Source organism: Ambystoma mexicanum, chromosome 1q (assembly GCF_040938575.1).
Source record: "Ambystoma mexicanum isolate Mex_15411 chromosome 1q, UKY_AmexF1_1, whole genome shotgun sequence".
Taxonomy (NCBI): domain Eukaryota; kingdom Metazoa; phylum Chordata; class Amphibia; order Caudata; family Ambystomatidae; genus Ambystoma; species Ambystoma mexicanum.
This window is the reverse complement of record NC_090922.1, coordinates 45,301,686-45,321,110: the sequence shown is the minus strand read 5'-3', so window position 1 is coordinate 45,321,110 and position 19,425 is coordinate 45,301,686. Positions and strand designations below refer to the sequence as shown.

Genomic DNA, 19,425 nt, shown 5'->3' with positions numbered 1-19,425 from the left:
GACAGACGCCGAGAGACAAGCCGGCTGTGCAATGGAGAGCAAAAGGAGAAGAATGAACCGTGAGGATCCCAGAGCTGGTCCATAATCATAAAGAAGGTAACAGGGAGCCAGGAACGCACAGGAAAGCAAACTATTCATACATGAGTCAGAGAACTCAACTCAATACCAATGAGAAAGCAAACTTACAAAGTTTGGAGAGAGAGAAAGTGAGAGAGAGAGAGGGCGAGCGAGCGAGAGGGAAAGCGAGAGAAAGAGAGAAAATAAGAATGTCCCCTGAAAGGGAATGAAAAGGGGATCTTTTTGTAAAACCTGAACTGGGTTAACAGGAAAGAATAATAATGTTCCCCGAGAGGAATGGAAGAAAAAAAAAGGCTTATAGTCAACATTAACAAATCTGAATATTTCCAATAAAGGAAAGGACACCATAGAGGATCCCAAGAAGTAATGATAAAGCTCATATACATTTAAACTGGAAAGAAGGGAAAACAAATCCAGAGTCAAAAGTAGAAGCGTGGAAATTAAGAAATAACACATGGAACTGCAGGCAAAGACAGCCTTTGTGATGAGTCATGTCGAGGAAAGACACTTCTAAAAAGAAAGTTAAATATCCAAACTTGATGAAATAACTACTACTGAATGAACTCTTTTCAAACCAAGAACACAAGTGCAAAAAGCATCTAACAGGAGAAGAGAATCATTCTCCTGCCCTTATTTTTGTTCATATAGGCGATTGGGTCAGATAGCGTTTGGACACATTCTTTTTGGACATTCCAAGACGACTAATGAGCATCTTAGCATAATAGGTAGGGAATAGCCCATAGAGATAGGGAAAGCTAGACTTTCATATTATTCCTTCATAAATCTCATTCAAAACGTCCTCAAAGCGTCAGCGTCCTTCTTCTAACCCTTGACACCCACGATAGTTGGCCTGTTTTCTGCTTGCTATCGGATATGTTTTGCCCTTCTAACTGGTTCAGTACCTATGCCTTTCTGGTGCTTTCTTCTGGTCCTCGATGGAGGGCTAGACTGCTGGAAGGCAGATTATATTTTTGGGTCATTGGTGGTATGGTGTGCAAGTCCTGAGTACTTATTTCTGTAACATGACCTCTGGAAGAAGCCTTTTACTCAGAAGTTTGTATTGACGTTCATGAGCCACGTTCCCTGAAACTGGCACCATGTGTACATAACGCTGCGTCCTGGGCTGCTGGGTTATTATTCAGATTTCCCATCAGTGATCCCAGGGTCTGTCAGTAGTGGAATTCTGTAGTTCCTCCTTTACAGCGGTTCGCTTTTTACTTATATTGGCACGAGTACTGCTCTACTTCCTCCATCCCTTCCTGGGTCTTCTGGTTCTCAAACTTTGAAATGGATCTCTTTATGGGAGGGGTGGTCATATATGTCCCCTCTGTAGTCTTATGGTTAGCTACATTGTTTTTCACATCTGTGGAGTAGAACAAAGGCTTACCAACCTTTCCCCACCATGGCTATTCCTACTGGATTTCTCTGTTTATTTTAAAAGGGGAACTTTTACCAACTTGAAAAACTCCATAATTGTGACTTTTAAGGGTAATTACCTGAACATTGACATTTTACCTAGGTCCCCTGGAGTTTGGTGCAAGGGACTAGAATGGTGGCCTAGACAACCGATTGACTGTACATACAAATTATTGCATTCCCTCATATCTATCAAAATGTATTATTACAGTGTAGAACTGCTAACTATTTTGTATCACTTGATATTCTAGAGAGCAATAGGACAATTGAGGTCTGGTATTGTGAGCCTAAATGAATTCTAGCATTTGGTGGGCACAATGTTAACCCATTTTCCTTCCTCCAGGTACGATGTGTGGTATAGTATTTATAGGTGTATAATTAATTCTGCTGTGGGGGACTTACTGTGAATATTCATTTGTTGGTATTTTGCATCCTGATAAGGTCTCTGTGAATACATTTTCTCCCCACCCCTTTGCCTTTTATACTGTGCAGATCACAAAGTATTGGGCATACATTTAGCTGAGGATTGGCTAAGGTCTGCCAATGGCCCTTTACTGTTTTTCTTTAATGAAAGGGTTCCTAAAAAGTGTGCCTTTACTCCAAGATACATTAGTTATAAAGCACACCAGAAATGTACATAAAGTGTTGCAACAAAATATCTTAATATATAATCTTTAATTTCATGCACTGTGTGTTACTATGTTTTATGTTTAACCCCAAGTACTTATTTGACCTTATTGTTACGACTTGTGTCATTTTATTCTAAAGTAGATATTTTTACAGTATAAGATTGTAGTGCATTCTGTGGAGGTAACCTTTGGGACCAATTGTACCTCACGGCCAGCCTACCCCCTTCCCTTGAGGACGTTACATTGCTCTACAATTGCTACCCTCAGAAAGGTGAATCTAATTTATGCTGGTATCCGTCTTGCCAGTGGGTTAGATGATTTTACAGGTGTTGTCCGATGTCTTTGGAAAGGCAATTGCCGTGAGGTCCTGCTGCACGTGAAAAGACTCTAAGACAGTAGTGAAAGAAGAAGGGAGGGATTCAAAAACTGAGGTGGAAGTGAACCAAATGACAACTTGAATAATTTAAAGGGTTCAGTTTACCATTAACCCTCTTGGTGGTTGTGCCTATGCCAATGATGTAACAGTACTTTTCGGTGTAGTGTTGCTGATTTTGCATATATCCTGAAGTCACCAAGACAGGAATGGCTCTAGGACTATCCTTAAGGTCAGAGCATACTTACTTGTTTTGTTTGAAATCCCCACTTGAAACTTTAAAAGAAATATTTTTCTCGATTTATTTTTGAGTTTTGCACTGTCGGAATATGCTGGGCTAAGGGAAGCACCTGGTTGTGGGCTGGTGAAGTTCATCTTTGTAATCTTGGTGGCCTTTCACTTTTCAGGAGCATGTTCTCTAGCACCTGGCACTTTGTATCGACTACAGTTTCTACTTCACTTTACGCTTTGTGGGCTTTAGGCAGAGTTCTCCACAAACATTGTTCCAGTGAACCATCCATCCACCATGGTGTACACAAGCTGAAACTTTCCTCTTCCTGCTTTCCAAATTTTAGCCTTGAAGTTCGAACAGTTTTTGCACTTTGTGTCATCATGACTATTAGGAACCCAATTCCTCTTAGGCAGACTTCTGCTTCACAGTTACATGTAACACATCTTTGGCTTGAGGAACCGATCCTGTGCATGTGTGGTGGACCAGCGACTTTCCACATGCATTGGAGACCAGTGCCTGCCCCATGGTTATCTCCACAGGAACGTAACAGATGCTGCCTTGTTCTCATCTGTAATCATTTGGGGAATCGTCACATTTTACACAACTGGAGTGTATTCCATGGCTTCAAAAACAGAGTTCTCCCTGTGCCGAAGCTCCCATTACTGTCGGCTCGCTCTCTCTTTGTTCCTGCTCCGCTCTGCTGCGCTGTACGTGGCACTATACCAACATACTGTTTTTGCTGGGGTCCTTCCTAGTCACCCTATTCCCATTGGGTCCTCTGCAGTTCCCCAGGAGTTTCTCTCATCTCTGGTCTTCATCTGGAGTCCCACCTGTGGACCAGAAGATCTTTGTCCCCCCCCAGCTCCCTCCACTTGAGGGGCTTGGTCCAAGTTGCTCCAGCCTGGGTTGCTACGCTGTCCGTCTCCATTGCTCTTCTGGGACCAAGCTGTGACAATAACACTTGGGTGCACACAGATTCCGTATTAAGCTTGTCTATCCAAGCAAACTGATGGGTTACTCCATAGGCCGAATTAAAAACAGCCTTGTTCATGATTGCCAAAATACATTTACAATAACTGCTAAAATGGCCCAAACCAGTTGAATGCATTTTTATATTAATTGCTTGTTATTAAGTCACAAAAAAAGAACACAGTCAAGGAGTGTGCCGACTTGCTTAGTGAAGTACTGACAGTTACATGAACATCATAGGTATCTGGTTTTGTATATACCCCTGCCCACGCCTACTGGAAAGTTGGGAAAAACAAGCCATATTCTGGACCAGACACTAAATTGCAACGTATGCATAGCATGTGAATATAAAACAGTCAGGCTGCATTTGCACACTTTGGATGGAGGAGATGCCGCAATGGCAACTGTGTCTATGAATTTTTGCTATTTCCTACTCCTCAATGAATTCCTGGTCTAGTCTGGTTAAAAGAGAGATAATTGACCCAATGAACTCAACTTGTGAATGAATTCTTCCTTTTTTTTGTTTTTTGTTTTCCTCCTAGTTCTCTCTTCCCATCTTCTTTCTTATCACCCCAAATGAGCTAACTGAGGAAGTAAGGTTTGGACATTTTGTTATCCAACGCTAATATTTACGTTAAGCAAATGAAATATTGAAGAATTGTTGAGATATGACTGTTCTATTAGCTTGTACAAGATGAAATTCCTGATTGATAATTGTTATATTGTTCTTACATTGAAAATCAATAAAAATATCTAAACAAAAAAATAATAAAAATAAAAAAACATTCAGGCTGCAAATATTTTCATCTCATACACTTACTGTCATTCTACACATTCAATTCGTCATCAGCTCACACTATCATCTAGTCCTTCCAGTCATAATTTGATTTTAGCGCAGTTGCATTTTTCACTTCTTTAGAACATCGCTCTCCGCTGCATTCATTCACGCAAATCACTTGATACCGCCATCCGTCCATTCTGCAGACAAATATAATGCCAGACCTCGGCTAGCAGATGGCGTAGTTCGGATTTCCCCTGCAGTTCTCGAAGTCCAGGTGTGTTAGGACTGGATACATTTACAACCAGGTAATCAGCCAGAGGGCCAAAAGTCTTGATTCCTTCTGTGTAATCCGCTGTAGCATCTGGCGAAGTCTTGTTTTTCCCAAGATTTATTCCTAGAATCATACCATCTAGCCAAGAGAAGGAAAAACACATTGATTATGTAGAATGTGTAACTTTTCTGACCATCAAGCATAAGGATTTATTTGTTGCAGTTTCTCTATTTTACAGAGACATTAAATGAAGATCTCTTAATTTAAATAAAGTATTTTCAAATATTACCTTGTGTAAGACGCGCTTGAATTCCCTGTCGAGCTCTCAGACGGTGTTCAACAACAGTATGGCCATGGCTGTTAAACCCATACCTACAAATATACCACAAAGTCAGAGCCATAAAATCAGTTGCCCATCATTGCCTGTAAGAAGATGGAGCGCTAGATGCCCAGCAATGGGTGACTGCCACACATGTACAAGAGGGTAAAAACATTTTTTTTAAAAACAGTATTCAGAGGCCATCAATAGTCAACGCCACGCTAACCATCAGAGATAGTCTGGTTATATGTTGTGTTTATTTTTGACATTTCTACCTGCATTTACCTATATTTATTGTTGCTGTAAAACAACAGCTAGTTTCTCCCCCCCCCAACAAAAAAAAACACACATAGAACATACAATGAAATGGAAATAAATTCTTGAAAAACAAATCCATCTCCATTTCTGCCATCTGCTAATGTGATTGCTCCTGGCCCGAGACATTTATTGGCATCCAGTTTAACAGAATAGCAACTCCTCTTAGGTGTCACATCAAAACTACTGGCACAAAAGTAGACATGCAGGATAGGGGGCTGCAAGGAGGAGTGTCATAATCTGTGTGGGATTGATTATGGCTATGAGTGTTGTGGTGAAGGGCGGTGATGTCACTAACATTCTAGGTGGAATGTTGATGTGGTGATGTCACTGGGACTCTAGGTGGAATGTTGGTGAGGTTTGGTGTGGAAGGTTCTACTGATGGCAGTTGGACCTAACATACTGGACCAGATGGATGTCCCAGTGCTTTCTCTACTTATGAACTTAAAGAATAAACTTACATGTAACTAATTACCTTCTGGAGTTCCATGATTGAGTATTAGTCTTAGATTATATCACTGGCGACGAGGATGGTCCTGCTGGGAAGGGGCAGTCGGTGAGGAGCGCTGCCTTCCAGGGTGACATCCATCCAGCAACAAGGAGCTGTAGGCCGGGCGGTGCAGTGGGGTCCAATACAGTGGTCCAGGTCGGGGACCCGGAAGGTCCAGAGTCCAGGTGGTGCCAGGGGAGGTGGCCCAGCGCCTGGAAGGTCCGGATTCCAGCCGGCGCCCGGGCTGTGGTGGCCCAGAGTCCAGGCGGTGCAGTGAAGGTCCAAGGCTGGGAACCTATTTTGGCGGAGTACACAACCGGTGGCACAAGGAGGAATTGCCAGGCGGCTCTGTCAGCAGGTCGGGTGGTGCAGAGTTCTGTGCCAGGTTCCAGGGTGGGTCCCAGTGGCCAGTGGTTGGCTGAGGGCATCTTGGCTGGCGGTCCAGAGCAACAGAGGTCCAGTTTGCCAGTTATGATTGGCTGGAGAATGTTGGCCGGCGCAGCGTCCAGCAAAGGAACCGTTGGTGGGCGTTCTGCAGGTGAGCCGGAGGTGCAGTGCGGGCAGACGGCAGCGTTGGCAGAAGTGTCCTCAGTGCGTCGGAGGTGTAGACGGGACGTGGATGTGAGGAGGGTCCCAGCTCCGAGGGCCGAGCGGCGACGCATTCAGGCAAATTATTCCGCGGTGGGGAGGAGCGGAGACGCTGCCGCACAAAGTGTTCTGCGGGCGGATGAAAATAAGACGGAGCGCCGAACTGCAGGCGCGAGGGTTGCTGGAGCAGTGGGGCCAAGAAGCGTTGTTGTTGCTCGCATGGTGATGGGAGCAGCTATGATGACGTCGGTTGGGGGAGGGCCGACGACACGACTGGCGTTCCGGCGACATCAGCTGGAACGCAGCGTTGAGTGCCTCTCTGGCGTTGGCGTGGAACGCAACGTTCTGCAGGAGGATCACGCCGGCGCTGAATGTGGAAGTTCTGTCACTGCTGACGTGAGGCTGGCTGGAGCAACGTGTCCAAGCAGCGATGTTGCTTTCAGGGTGTCGGGAGCAGCTATGATGACGTCGGCTGTAGGAGGGCCGACGCTGATGGGAGGAGGACTCGTGTTTGGACTGGCGTTCCAGCAACATCGGCTGGAACGAAATGTTGGATGCCTTTCTGGCGTTTGTTTGGAAGTTTCGTGCTTCACAAACAGTCCGGGCAGTAATGAAATAAGTGACTTTTTGGCACAATTGGTGGGAATGGATGGCATTGATGTGAGAACTCATTTGTCACTGGAAATGGAGGGAAGCTCTATGATCGTGTCTGGATTTATGGACGTCTACAGTGAGTGCAATGGAAGGCGGTGGTTGCCACTTGCAGGTGATTTCACAAGAAGGCTGGCAAGGTGGCGGCCGCTGGATCCGGACCAGTGGGGAATAAGTAACGTGATGAGGGTTTGACAAGGCACAAAATAGAGGTATGTGTTTGGTGAGGCCAGTTTTATTGGTTAATGCTGTTTGTATTTACGTTGTGGCCTCTGGGTTTAGTACAATTATGGTCTGGGTTCTGGGTTGATGTTAGCAGTTTATGGCCTGTCATTTATGTACTGATGTCGTGTTTATGTAGGTGGCCTGCTATTAGGACATGTCTTTGGGTTTTCACTATGGACTAGTGGGGGTGGGGTCCATGGGACATTGTAATGCTGTGCATGCAATGTTTTCTTGCAGATTGGCTGATGTGGACATGTGGGTGGGGGTATGGCGCAGGGACTTTAGCGCCATGTCACTTTCATCCATTTTTGCATTTACAATTACTTGCCATGCATTTTGTGTTTTGCATTTCAGGGACATGTTGGGGTTTGGCGCAGGGTTTTTAGCGCCATGGACTTGATCGGGTTATCGCTTACTGTGGGTTTTACATGTTGTCCTGCAGTGTTTTGTTTGTCGTGTTCGTAGGGGCATTAACCCAGGTTATGTGTGGATGATGCCAGTACTTTTGGGGGTAGTGAGGTGCTTTCACTGTATGCACATGCTGGGATTGTGGCGCAGAGGAATTGCAATTATGTGTGCATTTTATGGATACTTTGGGGGGTGGTGCAAGAACTTTGGCGCCATTACGGTGCAAGAACTTTGGTGTCATGACGTCTGTTGGTTGTTGTTTGTAGGGGTATGTCTCCTGGTTATGTGTGCATGCTGCCAGTGTTTTTAGGAGCAGTGAGGTGCTGTCCATCAGGCAGTCAGGTGCTGTCTGGTGCTTTTAGGGACAGTCAGGTGCGGTCTGGTGGTTTTAGGGGCTGTGAGGTGTTGTCTAGGGTTGTAGGGGCAGTGAGATGCTGGCCACATGCTGTTGGTGGGGTAGCAAGGTATATTGATTTTAGGACAGTCAGGTGTTGTTGGTTGGGCAGCGAGGTGCTGTTGTTGATTTAAGGTTTATTTAGGTGCTGTCTAGGGCCTGGTTAGGGATAGTTAGTGTTGCTATGGCGGTAATAAGGGGTTTTTAGATGATATCTATGTTTTGGGTAAGGGCAGCTAGGTGCTGTCTGGTCATTCAAGGGGCAGCCAGAGCCTGTGTGTAGGTTAAGGGGCAGCCAGATGATGTTTGGTCATAAGTTTTATTTTTGGGTTCCGTTCTCCTTTGTTGTTATTCAGCTGGTTCATAGCGGGTGCCTTTAGGCTTTGGGGAGGGCCTGTGGTTGGGTTCCAGCTGTGTGTGTGTGTCAATTTTACAGATTATGGGTTAGAATTGTGGTGTAGTACAAGGGCTCAGTTGGGAGCTGTTCGGAGATGGTATGAGCCATTTAGTTCGGAACATTTGTTGCCGGGGTTCATCCATCCTCATGGTGGGTGATGTCATGGGGGTTGTGATGTGTCAGTGCAAGGGAGGGAGACATATGTCATGACCTGTTCTGGGCCCGATTATGGCTATTAGTATTGGGTTGGTTAAGAGAGGGACATACATGTCATAATCTGTGTGGGATTGATTATTGCTAGGTGTGTTGTATTGGTTGAAGAGAAGGACATATGTCATAATCTGTGTGGGATTGATTATGGCTATGAGTGTTGTGGTGAAGGGCGGTGATGTCACTAACATTCTAGGTGGAATGTTGATGTGGTGATGTCACTGGGACTCTAGGTGGAATGTTGGTGAGGTTTGGTGTGGAAGGTTCTACTGATGGCAGTTGGACCTAACATACTGGACCAGATGGATGTCCCAGTGCTTTCTCTACTTATGAACTTAAAGAATAAACTTACATGTAACTAATTACCTTCTGGAGTTCCATGATTGAGAAGGAGTCTTAGATTATATCAAGGAGCACACATCTTTCAAATGTCCTTTGGCTATGCCCAACTACCTAATGCCCCTTACCATGATATATGATGTGGCATTCATGCCTTCATAACGCGCCTGTACACAAGTGTTTCTAGGCGTGACAAGACAATGAGGGGGAAACAAAGGGAGGACAAAATAACAATCTTACTAGGCCTTGTGTCAATCAGTTCGCGCAAGTGCGGGGAAGAGGGAAGGGGAGAAGTGCCAGGGGGGAGGTGAATGGGGAAGTACAGTTAACTCACAAGTGCAGCCAGCGGGTGGCTCATAACTGCAGAGAGAAGGGGCTGTAGGGTAGCAGATACAGACCCTTAAGTGCTTGGGAGCCCGGAGGCAGTGCATGGGCCGAGTTCAGAGGGTGACCAGGTGACCAGTGAGCAGAGCAGTCAGGTGCATCAGCAGGGTAGAGCAAGAGAGAAAGCGGAAGCGAAAAAGGAAAGGTCTTGTGTTGCTTCCGGAACCAGAGGTGGTACTGCTAGAGAGGCCATGCTATTCTGAATGTACATTCCTCCCCAGTCCCCCGCCCATACTACACCCACATGGACCTCCTTTAACAAGCTGTGTATGACCAATGCACAAGAAAATATTAATGGCTTTGCCTTCATCCCTCACGGACAACGAACGGGTTGGTTTTGCTGTCTCATAGATGGTGGCTAAAGTAAGGCGGCAGCAATTGCTATTTTAAAACCGATTTAATTACATTTTTTCAATAGAAGAAACAGAATACAACATGTTACAGTACTATACAATATCAACAGATAAATCCATATATATCTCAATTACAAACCATTGACAACAAAACAAGCATGGGCAATGGCAAAAGTTTTGGCGTTTACTACTGGCCTTTGCATTTTGCATTTATAGGCACCTGGCTGCAAAGAGAGTGCACAAAGTGTAAGAAAGTGCAAGCCGGTCCGATATAACAGTGAGTAGAGCGCTTGCTTTGACATCTGTGCAGAGCCTGCTGACGCAGGTTCGAATCCCGGCAGGGCCAAACTCAGCCTTTCATCCTTCCGAGGTCGATAAAAGAGCACCACACACCGTGGGTAATAATAAGCAGCGCTCAGATACCGGAGGGTTTGTAGCGCTATATAAATGCTAAATTATTATTAAAGTTTGAAAGATGAATGAGGTAAGGGGTGCAGGTGTGCAATAGAACAAGAAGGGGAATGGAGCAAGTGTGGAAGCCATAGATAGAGGGTGCCATCGATGATAAGCAAGAGGAAATATGAGTGTGAAAGGGTATGAGTGAGAGGGTAAGAAATAAAGAAAGTGTATGATAGGGAGAGGGTGTAACAGACCCCACCTTTGCAGGGGCAGGGCTAGCACTCGCGTATGCGAGCTAATGCCGTAAGAGGCGAAATAAGAGCATAAAGCTCATTGGCAAGGGGAGAGCCCAACACCCTCGTGTAGGAGGAGCTGGTGTATGTGAGGAGAGCGGATAATAACGCTCGACTCGCGCCACACCGGAGACACTCTAATTAGTCCGGAGAGTGAAAGTATTCACATACAGTGTACTGTTCGCCCACAGAGCAAAATAATTTAGCACCAGAGCGCAATTAAAAGAATAAACGCTCAGCCACACAGCTGATGTCAAGCTGATAATTAGTGGTCAGAGAGCACTATACAGATGCCTGCTTAGCAGACCATGGTGCAGCCTCAACTACACTGAAGAAGTGAGTTAAGTGGACGTGCCACTACACCTGGAAAGATATCACAAGGCACTTACCAGCACAAAATGGCAGAGCATGAATGGAGTGAGGAGGAGCAAGAGGCTGCCTATTCAGAGGATCTAGCCTATAGTTTCAAAGAGCCCCTCCAAGAAAGATTGGAAACAATTGAATCATACCTGAGCCAGAATGTGATAAGCACCCTAACAAAAGGAAGCACGCCCACAAGGGCCACTCCAGAGGACCCACATCGGTGTGAGAAGGCCCGGAAGAGCAAAAACTCTTCTGACCCCTGGGCCAGACAGATGGGCCAGACCTAAGGGCCCCTGAGGCTACCGACGCGTTCAACTGACTGCGTGACGCATTTATGCTCAAGTAGGGAGTGCCGAGCCTCAAGACCCCCTACCCAGGGGAAGATAATATGGACGAAGAAGAAAGATTCCCCGAAGAGGAACCCACTGGATACCAGAGTTCCTCGCAAGAGGAGGTCAATGAGATGGCGCTGAGATGAGGAAGAGGAGGTGCAACCTCTGCCTAAGAAAAGGTTGAGGAAGCTCAACAATACAGAGGACAAGGAGGATTCCACCCAGAGGACATCCGAAACCCAAAGTCCTCAGAGTGTTTGCCATCACCGAGGGTTACTAAATACATGAGCCATAGGTTACGCAAAGCACTAGAAAAAGAAGTGAGACAAAGGAAGAGAGCAGACTGCCCGAAACCAGAACTGCCAGGGAAAGTGGTAGAGGCACCGGAGCTTGATCTGAGATGTTGGCCTTTGTGGCAAAGACCACCAGAGATCCCAGAAAAGGGATTGATCGATCATGGCGAAGTTGCCAAGAAAAGGTGCTAGACTAAGCGGGACCGCTAGCAGAAATTATGGACTTGGCTGAATGAGCAATGGACACAGGGGAAGAAGTGGACCCGGAAGTGCTAGCTTACTGGGCCCAAAGGGCAGTTTGCCTCCTAGGAAACGCTAATTGCGCCATCTCATCCGAGCGCAGAAGAGGGCTGCTCCTCAGGATCGACCCCAAACTAGGTGATTTGGAGTCCTACGAGGCGGGTGAAGCAGCCCAGGGACTGCTATTCGGGTAGACCTTCGGGAAGGAAATGAGGAGGTTCGTCGGAACCTATACCTCCTTGGAGAAGGCGCATGCCTCTACAAAGAAAATATTCCCCGGAAGAGTTTTTGCCGGGACCGATCGGTACCGAGGCCGAGTGACCGGTCGCTATCAACCCACCAGGAGGCATCAGAACAGGACCCACTATTGGGAAAACAGGCAGCAAGACGCCCCCCTCACCCCCCCGAGGTTGTTTCCCAAGAGGAAGACGAAGCAGAGGTCAGCGAAGAGGACAGAACTCCCCCACAGGTGAGGCAGCGCACATATCCACCAGTAGGGGGGAGAACATTGAGAATTTGGGAGAACTGGCACGCGCTTTCCAGCGATGCTTGGGTATTACAAACAGTCAAAAGCCTGCGTTTAGAATGTACAGAGATACCCGTGCAATCCCAGCCCCCCCACCCCTTATACTCAGCGCAAGCAGAGAAGGAAACATTACATGCAGAGCTGCGGAGCCTAGAGAAGAAAAAAGCAATATAACCTTGCATGACAACTCCGAAGTTTATAAGCAATATGTTCCTGGTGCACAGGAAAGGCAAAGTAAGGCCGGTAATAAATTTGAGAGAAATGAACAGTTGGGTAGTTTACCACCATTTCAAGATGGAAGGGATCCATCAGCTCAGGGATACTCTCAGACAGTGTGACTGGCTCTCGAGGATAGATTTGAAAGATGCATATCTTACAATACCAGTCCAAGAGGAGTATCACCCTTTGCTAGCGTTCGACTGGGACGGGCGATCCTGGCAATTTGCAACAATGGCGTTTGGGCTAGCCTCAGCATCATGGGCATTCACAAAACTCATCAGGCCCATAGCCGCGGCAATCCGAGAGAAAGGGATAAGAATAATTATAGATCTAGACGGCATTTTGCCGATGGGAAACAGCAGACACACACTCCAGTACCAGACAAACTGGGTGGCGCATCTTCTGGCATCGTTTGGGTTCCTAGTGCATCGAGAAAAAGTCAGAAGTGTACCAGCGAAGAGGATACAATTCCTAGGGTGTGTCCTAGACACCAAGACAGCTACCCTAGAATTGACAGCCAGAAAGATAAGGGATATAAAAAGAGAAATAAGGAATTGCCTCAGCAAACCAGTCATCTCCCTGCAGACGATAGCGTGAATAGTAGGCCTACTGGTAGCATCAATACAGGCGATATTTCCAGGGCCCCTGCATTATCGAGCCCTTCAACGGCTAATGATAAAACACTTGCAGCAAGGCTTACGGTACCATCAACTAGTACCTCTAGACCTGGAGTCCAGGACGGAACTGGAATGGTGGTTGCAGAACATGGACGCCTGGAACGGGAAAGCCATATTTGGCGTTCGGCCCAATCTGGTGATAGAATCTGATGTCAGCAGAGCCGGCTGAGGAGCTTGCTGCGGAGAGCTACAGACAGGAGGCAAGTGGAGTACGGAGGAACTCAAACTACACATCATTTGTCTGGAACTATTAGCTGGGTCCTTTGCGATCAAGGCATTTACGAAGGACAAAGTGAATTCATGTATCCTGTTGAAAATGGACAACATATCAGCAGTTAGATACATCAATCATTTAGGAGGGACGAGGTCCAGATTGTTAGCGGAACTAGCCAAGGATTTCTGGCATTCCTGCCTAGACATCAGTAGTGGCATAATATCTCCCAGATTCGCTGAATGTAGTAGCGGACTGGAACTCCAGACACTTAGCAGATTCCAGCGACTGGATGCTGGACAAAGAGATATTTCGACAGTTAGAGGAGACATGGGGATCAGTACAAATAGATCTGTTTGCATCCAGACTGAAAGCTCAGAAGAGCAAATACTTCAACTGGAGACTGCACCAGAGACTGGATGGAGTAGCTGCATGTCTGCAAGAGTGGAGAGGAGAGATGCACTACGCTTTCCCTCCATTCATGATGAGCAGAGTGTTAACGAAGGTGCGCAGAGAGACAGCGACATTGATAGTAGTGACCTTAATATATTTATAGTGATGGAATTATATCATGTAAGTCATCATGTATTTACAGTGTTCTGTGGCAGAGAAACACAAAGTTCAGTCTGACATGGAAGTTGGTGACTGCATCTATCACACAAAATGATCAATGCTTAATTTGTATTCATGATGTTTTAATAACAAATATTTACAGCAAGTATAGAATGAAAACTGATGCAAAATTAAAAACCTGAAACACAGACTTCGGCACTGCCTATTTACTTATGCTAACAAACCCACGTTCGTGGGCGGACAGGTTTGGTAATGGCCTGCACGCCTGAGCCAAAGGTAGGCCTTGTCTGCCCCAGAATGCAAGGGTTTGCTTCTAGCTCCCCGAGATGCTAATAGTCTTTTGCACTTTTTTGTTTGAAAAATCAGAGACAGTCAACTTGTTTTGAGTGTGCCTAAATCTTATTTTTTTAAAACCTAAAAACTAAAACGGCCAGCAGGAATAGTAAAGGAACACTGTCCTTTCTTAATGTCCATTTCCACTGCGAGCAGATAAGTGGCATCGAGAGGCAGGTTATTGGGGGTAGAGGGTAGGTGCAGATGCAGGACGAGGGACACCAGGCCAACAGGAAAAAAAAGATGGCAGACTGGGGAGAGGCGCTGGCTGGCCACAGAGGAGGGCAGATACTGTGGATTCACACTCATGTTCCAAGCCACTTGATTGGTCAGTGCCTCTCTGAAGATTTTTAACGGACAAGGGCTGTAACCAATTGTGCACAGATGTGGTTGGGTTCAGTAGCCCTGCAGTTTCTTTTATTGTGTTCATTCCAATTTGCTTTATTTAGTTGTACTTTTGTTTTTATTGTGTTTTATTTTAGGCGCTGCTCCCCTGCGGCTAAGGCGGCTGACTGGACTCAGTTATTGTCATTTTATGGGGCATTGCCCTTTTTAAATTTTATTTATTTTACTTTTCTGTGCCTCACGCTCACTGCCCTCTGCCTGGTGGGTGCCTGGCCTTCCCTGCTTCACTTAATTGGACTCGCACACAGTGCAGAGTCCGTCTTCGCTGCTTACTGGCAGGCTCTGCCTGATTGGCTCCTGCCGATACAATGTGCCGTAAATCAGCTATACTTCCCAGGAAGCGCAGCAGACGGGCATAGCGCAGGCGTTCTCAGTATGCCAAAGTCACATCCAAGTCTTGCCCATCTGTGCCCATCCGGACCCCAGACGGCCCTTGAAACCGAAAATATTCTCGTATGTTGACTTATTCTCGTGTTCTGCCATTTAGGTTAGCTCCATAGTCTACCCTCTTACCTATTAATGGGATTAAACATCGGCCTACAATGTCCCTCCTGTATCTCTTGTCTGTCCAAAGATTAGTTGCCTCCTTTTAAATACCCGCTTGCTGGCCGCCCACGCTCTTGACGTCCATGAATGATTGAGCGAACACCAGGCTGATTTGGATGGAGTTACTGACACTTGAGTGGGAGATACTTCTGGCCCCAGCCTGGTCCAGGCTCTTCCTGCTTGCCAGTATTCCATCCTTAGGGTCAAAAGACCCTCCCCCTGTCCTGGTGGGAGCATTGCCTTAATTTATCGGTCGGGCTATAACTGCACCTCTGTGCCGCTTTTGCTTGACACAAAGATGGAGGCTTTGTTGATTTGTGCGACTTTGTCTGTGACCAAATCTCTCCATATGTTAGTAATCTATCGTCCGCCCACCCCCGACTCGCTATATGTCTCTAGTTTCCCGGAGTTGGTGGCGGACCTTAAATTGCGTTTCGTCGAACTTATTATCATCAAGGATTTTAACGTGCACCCCAATGACCCGCCTGATTCTCAGGCTGCCCGTCTTCTTAATCTCTCTCATTTTTTATTTTTTTGAAATTTTATTTTATTTGTATTTGGCACAAGTACCTTTACAAATATTACTTCCATGATATATAAAATACAGATCAAGTATTCGGGTATTTGCTTTAAAACATCTCTTCTAAAACAACCTACATATTTACATCAAAAGACAATAGGCCTCATTACAAGTCTGGATGTAGCCATGCCCTTAATAAGGGCATGACTACCCCCAAACTCGGGTTCGGGTCCCGCGAAAGGGGAATTACCGGGCCATTCCGACCTCGGCGGGCCCGGAAATTCCCCTTTCGCGGGCCCCGGAGCCGGTACGTCCCTATTCCCATTTGAGCCCCCATAGGGCTCAATGGGAATGGGGAGGATGGTAGCAGTGGTACCGTTCATGACGGTACCGTTGCTACCATCCTGTTCTGCTCACGGGCGCCGCTCTGCACGCCTGGTCTGACAAGGTGTGCAGGGCGACACCCGCGAGCATAACTCGTAATGTGGCGGTACAGTGAGAACGGCGCCGGCAGCACTACCGGTGCCGTTATCACTGTACCGCCACTGTTGTAATGGGGCCCAATCAGTCTATTTCAAAGGGTGTTACATAGTGAATACTAATTCATTAAAACATACACATTTCACTTGAATTCATAGTTTGATGCGTTATTACAAACAAGAAACAAAAAGGTAATATCTCTTTGATTCATTTCAGTATCTTTTTACTCAATGTTTGACTTCTCTTCTCTTTCCTTTTGTTCCATTTCACTTAAATGAACCTGCAAAGTGGTTAGAAAGCGGGTTAGGGCAAGAATCAAGGAAGGTCTTTTACCCCACATACACTGCCCATTGCAAATCTCTTGAGAGTAAAAGATCTACATTAAAAAATGTCCCCAAGTGTGTTATGCGTAGGACTTCAAAAAATGCACAGTAAATCACTAGATGTTTCAGCGTTTCTTCAATGACCCCTCTTTCACAGCACCTGCATCCCATAGTTCGTACAGCATTATTATTCTTGGTCAAATACTTCATTTTTTCATTTATGTGGAAAATAATTAGTTTGAATCTCAAGCATAGATTTCGTGCTTTGTTGCATGGAAAGATTAGCAAGTATTGCAGCCTTGCATATTGTTTATGGCTGAAGCATGTCGAATCTGCATAAGATTTATAAGAAGCATTCTGCTCAATGATTTTTGCCCACTCTAGTCATATTGAAACCATCTCTTTTTACAGTATTTGTTCGTTCATACAGATGTTTCTGCTCAGTAACAATTAGATTCAAAAGTGTTTTCATCTTGTTGACATATCTGTTTATCGACGCTGGGTGTGCTTTCACAACCATTTTTGCAAGATCTTCATAGAGTGAGTTAGCTGGAGGGCATAGCATTTTCCCATAATTCACCACCATTCCGGGGCGGTTAGCGTTAATGGTGAAAACAATGAGTGAGTGGTCAGTCCAAGATTGTAGTTCAATGACAGTGATTACTGTAGGGCAGTTGTGGTCTGCCAGCCAATCCAATGTTTGGCCTTTTATGTGGGTAGGTTGGTTAATTCTCTGTGTGAAGTTAAGTTCATTGAGAGATTCTTCAAGGGATCTAGCAAGTTTAGAATCCGTGTTAGAAGGGGAAATGTGTGACAATTCTGCTCGCTTAAATCTAACATAGTTTCATTAATAAGATTGTTTTCATGTTTTCATGTTGGGTCCTATCATGTTTGTGTATGGACGCTTTTTCATACTCATTTGTGGCCATAGGGAACGGGTAAAATTCTCCAAAATCCTGAAATTTGCGTTCATTCCCCGTTTCTCCCACTAGAGGAAAGTTTGGGGATTTAAATGCATTCCCCTGATCCCTTTCATCTGTACTATGATGTCCAGATGTGATAGTGCACATATCGATTTCAACGGTACTATGCAAATGTACGTAATCTCTATGTCTACGGGGTGTAGATACAGGAGTGGAAGGCCCAAAAGACATACATACACGCTTATCAAGCTCTGCCATAATGGCCAGAGCTAACATAGAGACATCATCGATATCACAAGATGTTTTTAGTGCGTCTGGGGCCCTAGCTGGGTCCCAATGTGAATTACAGGCTTCAACAAAGTCATTTTCATTATTCTGCTTACCATTCAGTTCACTAAGGTACAGCACGTTGTCTACATTTGTTGCGGCCTGTAGGGTGATAAGTGGGACCACCTTACGCTCTTGCTCCTCTAAGTGTGATTCAGAAGCATTATAGGGCAATTTAGACAAATTAAGGAGTGAGGGCACAAATGTACAGATCGCTTCATCTCCTTGCAATTGTGGTTTTAGCTCTTCTTAAGTGTTCACTCACAGGGGGAGCTTTGAGGTGTACCTTTTCTGTTTTCACCACAGAACATTTCCGGAATTTCCCATTCCTAAGCAAAGATTCCATTATTTGCTGTGCCGGTTATATGCCAGAGTAATTCACAATACAGTCTCCCTACAGTAGGCTAGAGTTTCTTAGCGCAAGTTCACTTCAAGACCAATAATACGTAACAGCAGGGCTCAAAGTACAAAATCCCACAGTCACCCGACTATTCAAAAAGAGCACATTCACTGAGAGTGTAAAGAAATCACAATACTCTTATTGAAGGGTTGTCAAGAGGCTCAAAAGCCAGAAAGCCTGCAGTCACCTCAATTTCACCGCCCTACTAGAATAATGAGACAAACACGCTTAGTATACTCAGTTTCTACAGACAAGGGGTTCAAAGGCTCTAAGGCCCGCAGATGCCCCTCTATTCAAGGTCTTCCTGAGTGACAAGTGCATATGGCTTGATTACCCTTTATACAGTACACTACCAGGGGCTCAAAGGCTCTCAGTCCCACAGTCACCTTTACTGGTGTGCTTAACCTTCGGGGAGTAATACTCACCACCTTGGAACCAAATTCTACCACAGCAACTCGGGGTTCCAAAAGACTGAAGCCTGCAGTTGCTACTGCTGTAGTATAAGAAATATGAGTTTTTCTGAACAATATTTAGGAAAATAAATAAATAAATCACACAACAATTGTCCTCTCCCCATTCGCTGCTGGTGCTTGTGTAAAAATACCCGGTTTCCCTTCAATTTCACTTCACCGGCACTGTCGTAATATGAATGCTTTCTCGAGCCGTTAATCGTAAGGTAGAACCTCACAGTCCAATGAGTTCAGAAGTACAAGTATTCAAGTTGATGCGTCTTTGAGGGGTTTATAAGTTCCACACGTAGGGGTTACCAATTACTGCGCACACCAAATCCCCATGATGGCGTAGAAACAAAGCACTTGTGGTAAAGTAACAGTGCGTACTATCGGCACTTTGTCAGTCACTATTAAGGGTTCACCACATCCAATGGCCTATAATACTAATATAGGAGAAACTTGAATTTACTTCACCTAGATTGCGGATATATTGCGTACCGCTTTCAGTCCTTGGAATGTTCTGTGGAGCACAGACGCGACCGCAGCCCTGCAGCCCACAGAACACAAACCCCACTGCTGGCACACGGCACTGCGCTCTGTGCATGCGCGGTGTGTTTGTAGGCAGGAACTCCGTTAGTAGATACAGAAAACCCTTGTTCCAAGACAAAGGATACTTGTATTGCTGGCTTGCTGTGATGCTATATTGCTATATGTTATATTGCTTTTAATCCTTATGGTAATAGTATGCTAATAGTGGGTCAAAGGTGC

General features: G+C 45.5%; 1 protein-coding gene across 5 annotated transcripts in view; it reads right to left on the bottom strand.

The window, feature by feature from the left end:
- DHODH (dihydroorotate dehydrogenase (quinone)) overlaps nucleotides 1-19,425 on the bottom strand; it is a 186,294-nt gene that overhangs the window by 92,195 nt on the left and 74,674 nt on the right. For all 5 annotated transcript variants that reach the window (XR_011283334.1, XM_069635503.1, XM_069635501.1 and 2 more), the window contains exons 4-5: nucleotides 5,039-5,121; nucleotides 4,700-4,887 (exon numbers count right to left, since the gene is read on the bottom strand). Coding sequence is in view for 4 of the 5 variants with exons in the window: in XM_069635503.1 (XP_069491604.1) it covers nucleotides 4,700-4,887; nucleotides 5,039-5,121 (271 nt within the window). In the remaining variant the exon portion in view is untranslated. The remainder of the gene's footprint in view (nucleotides 1-4,699; nucleotides 4,888-5,038; nucleotides 5,122-19,425) is intronic.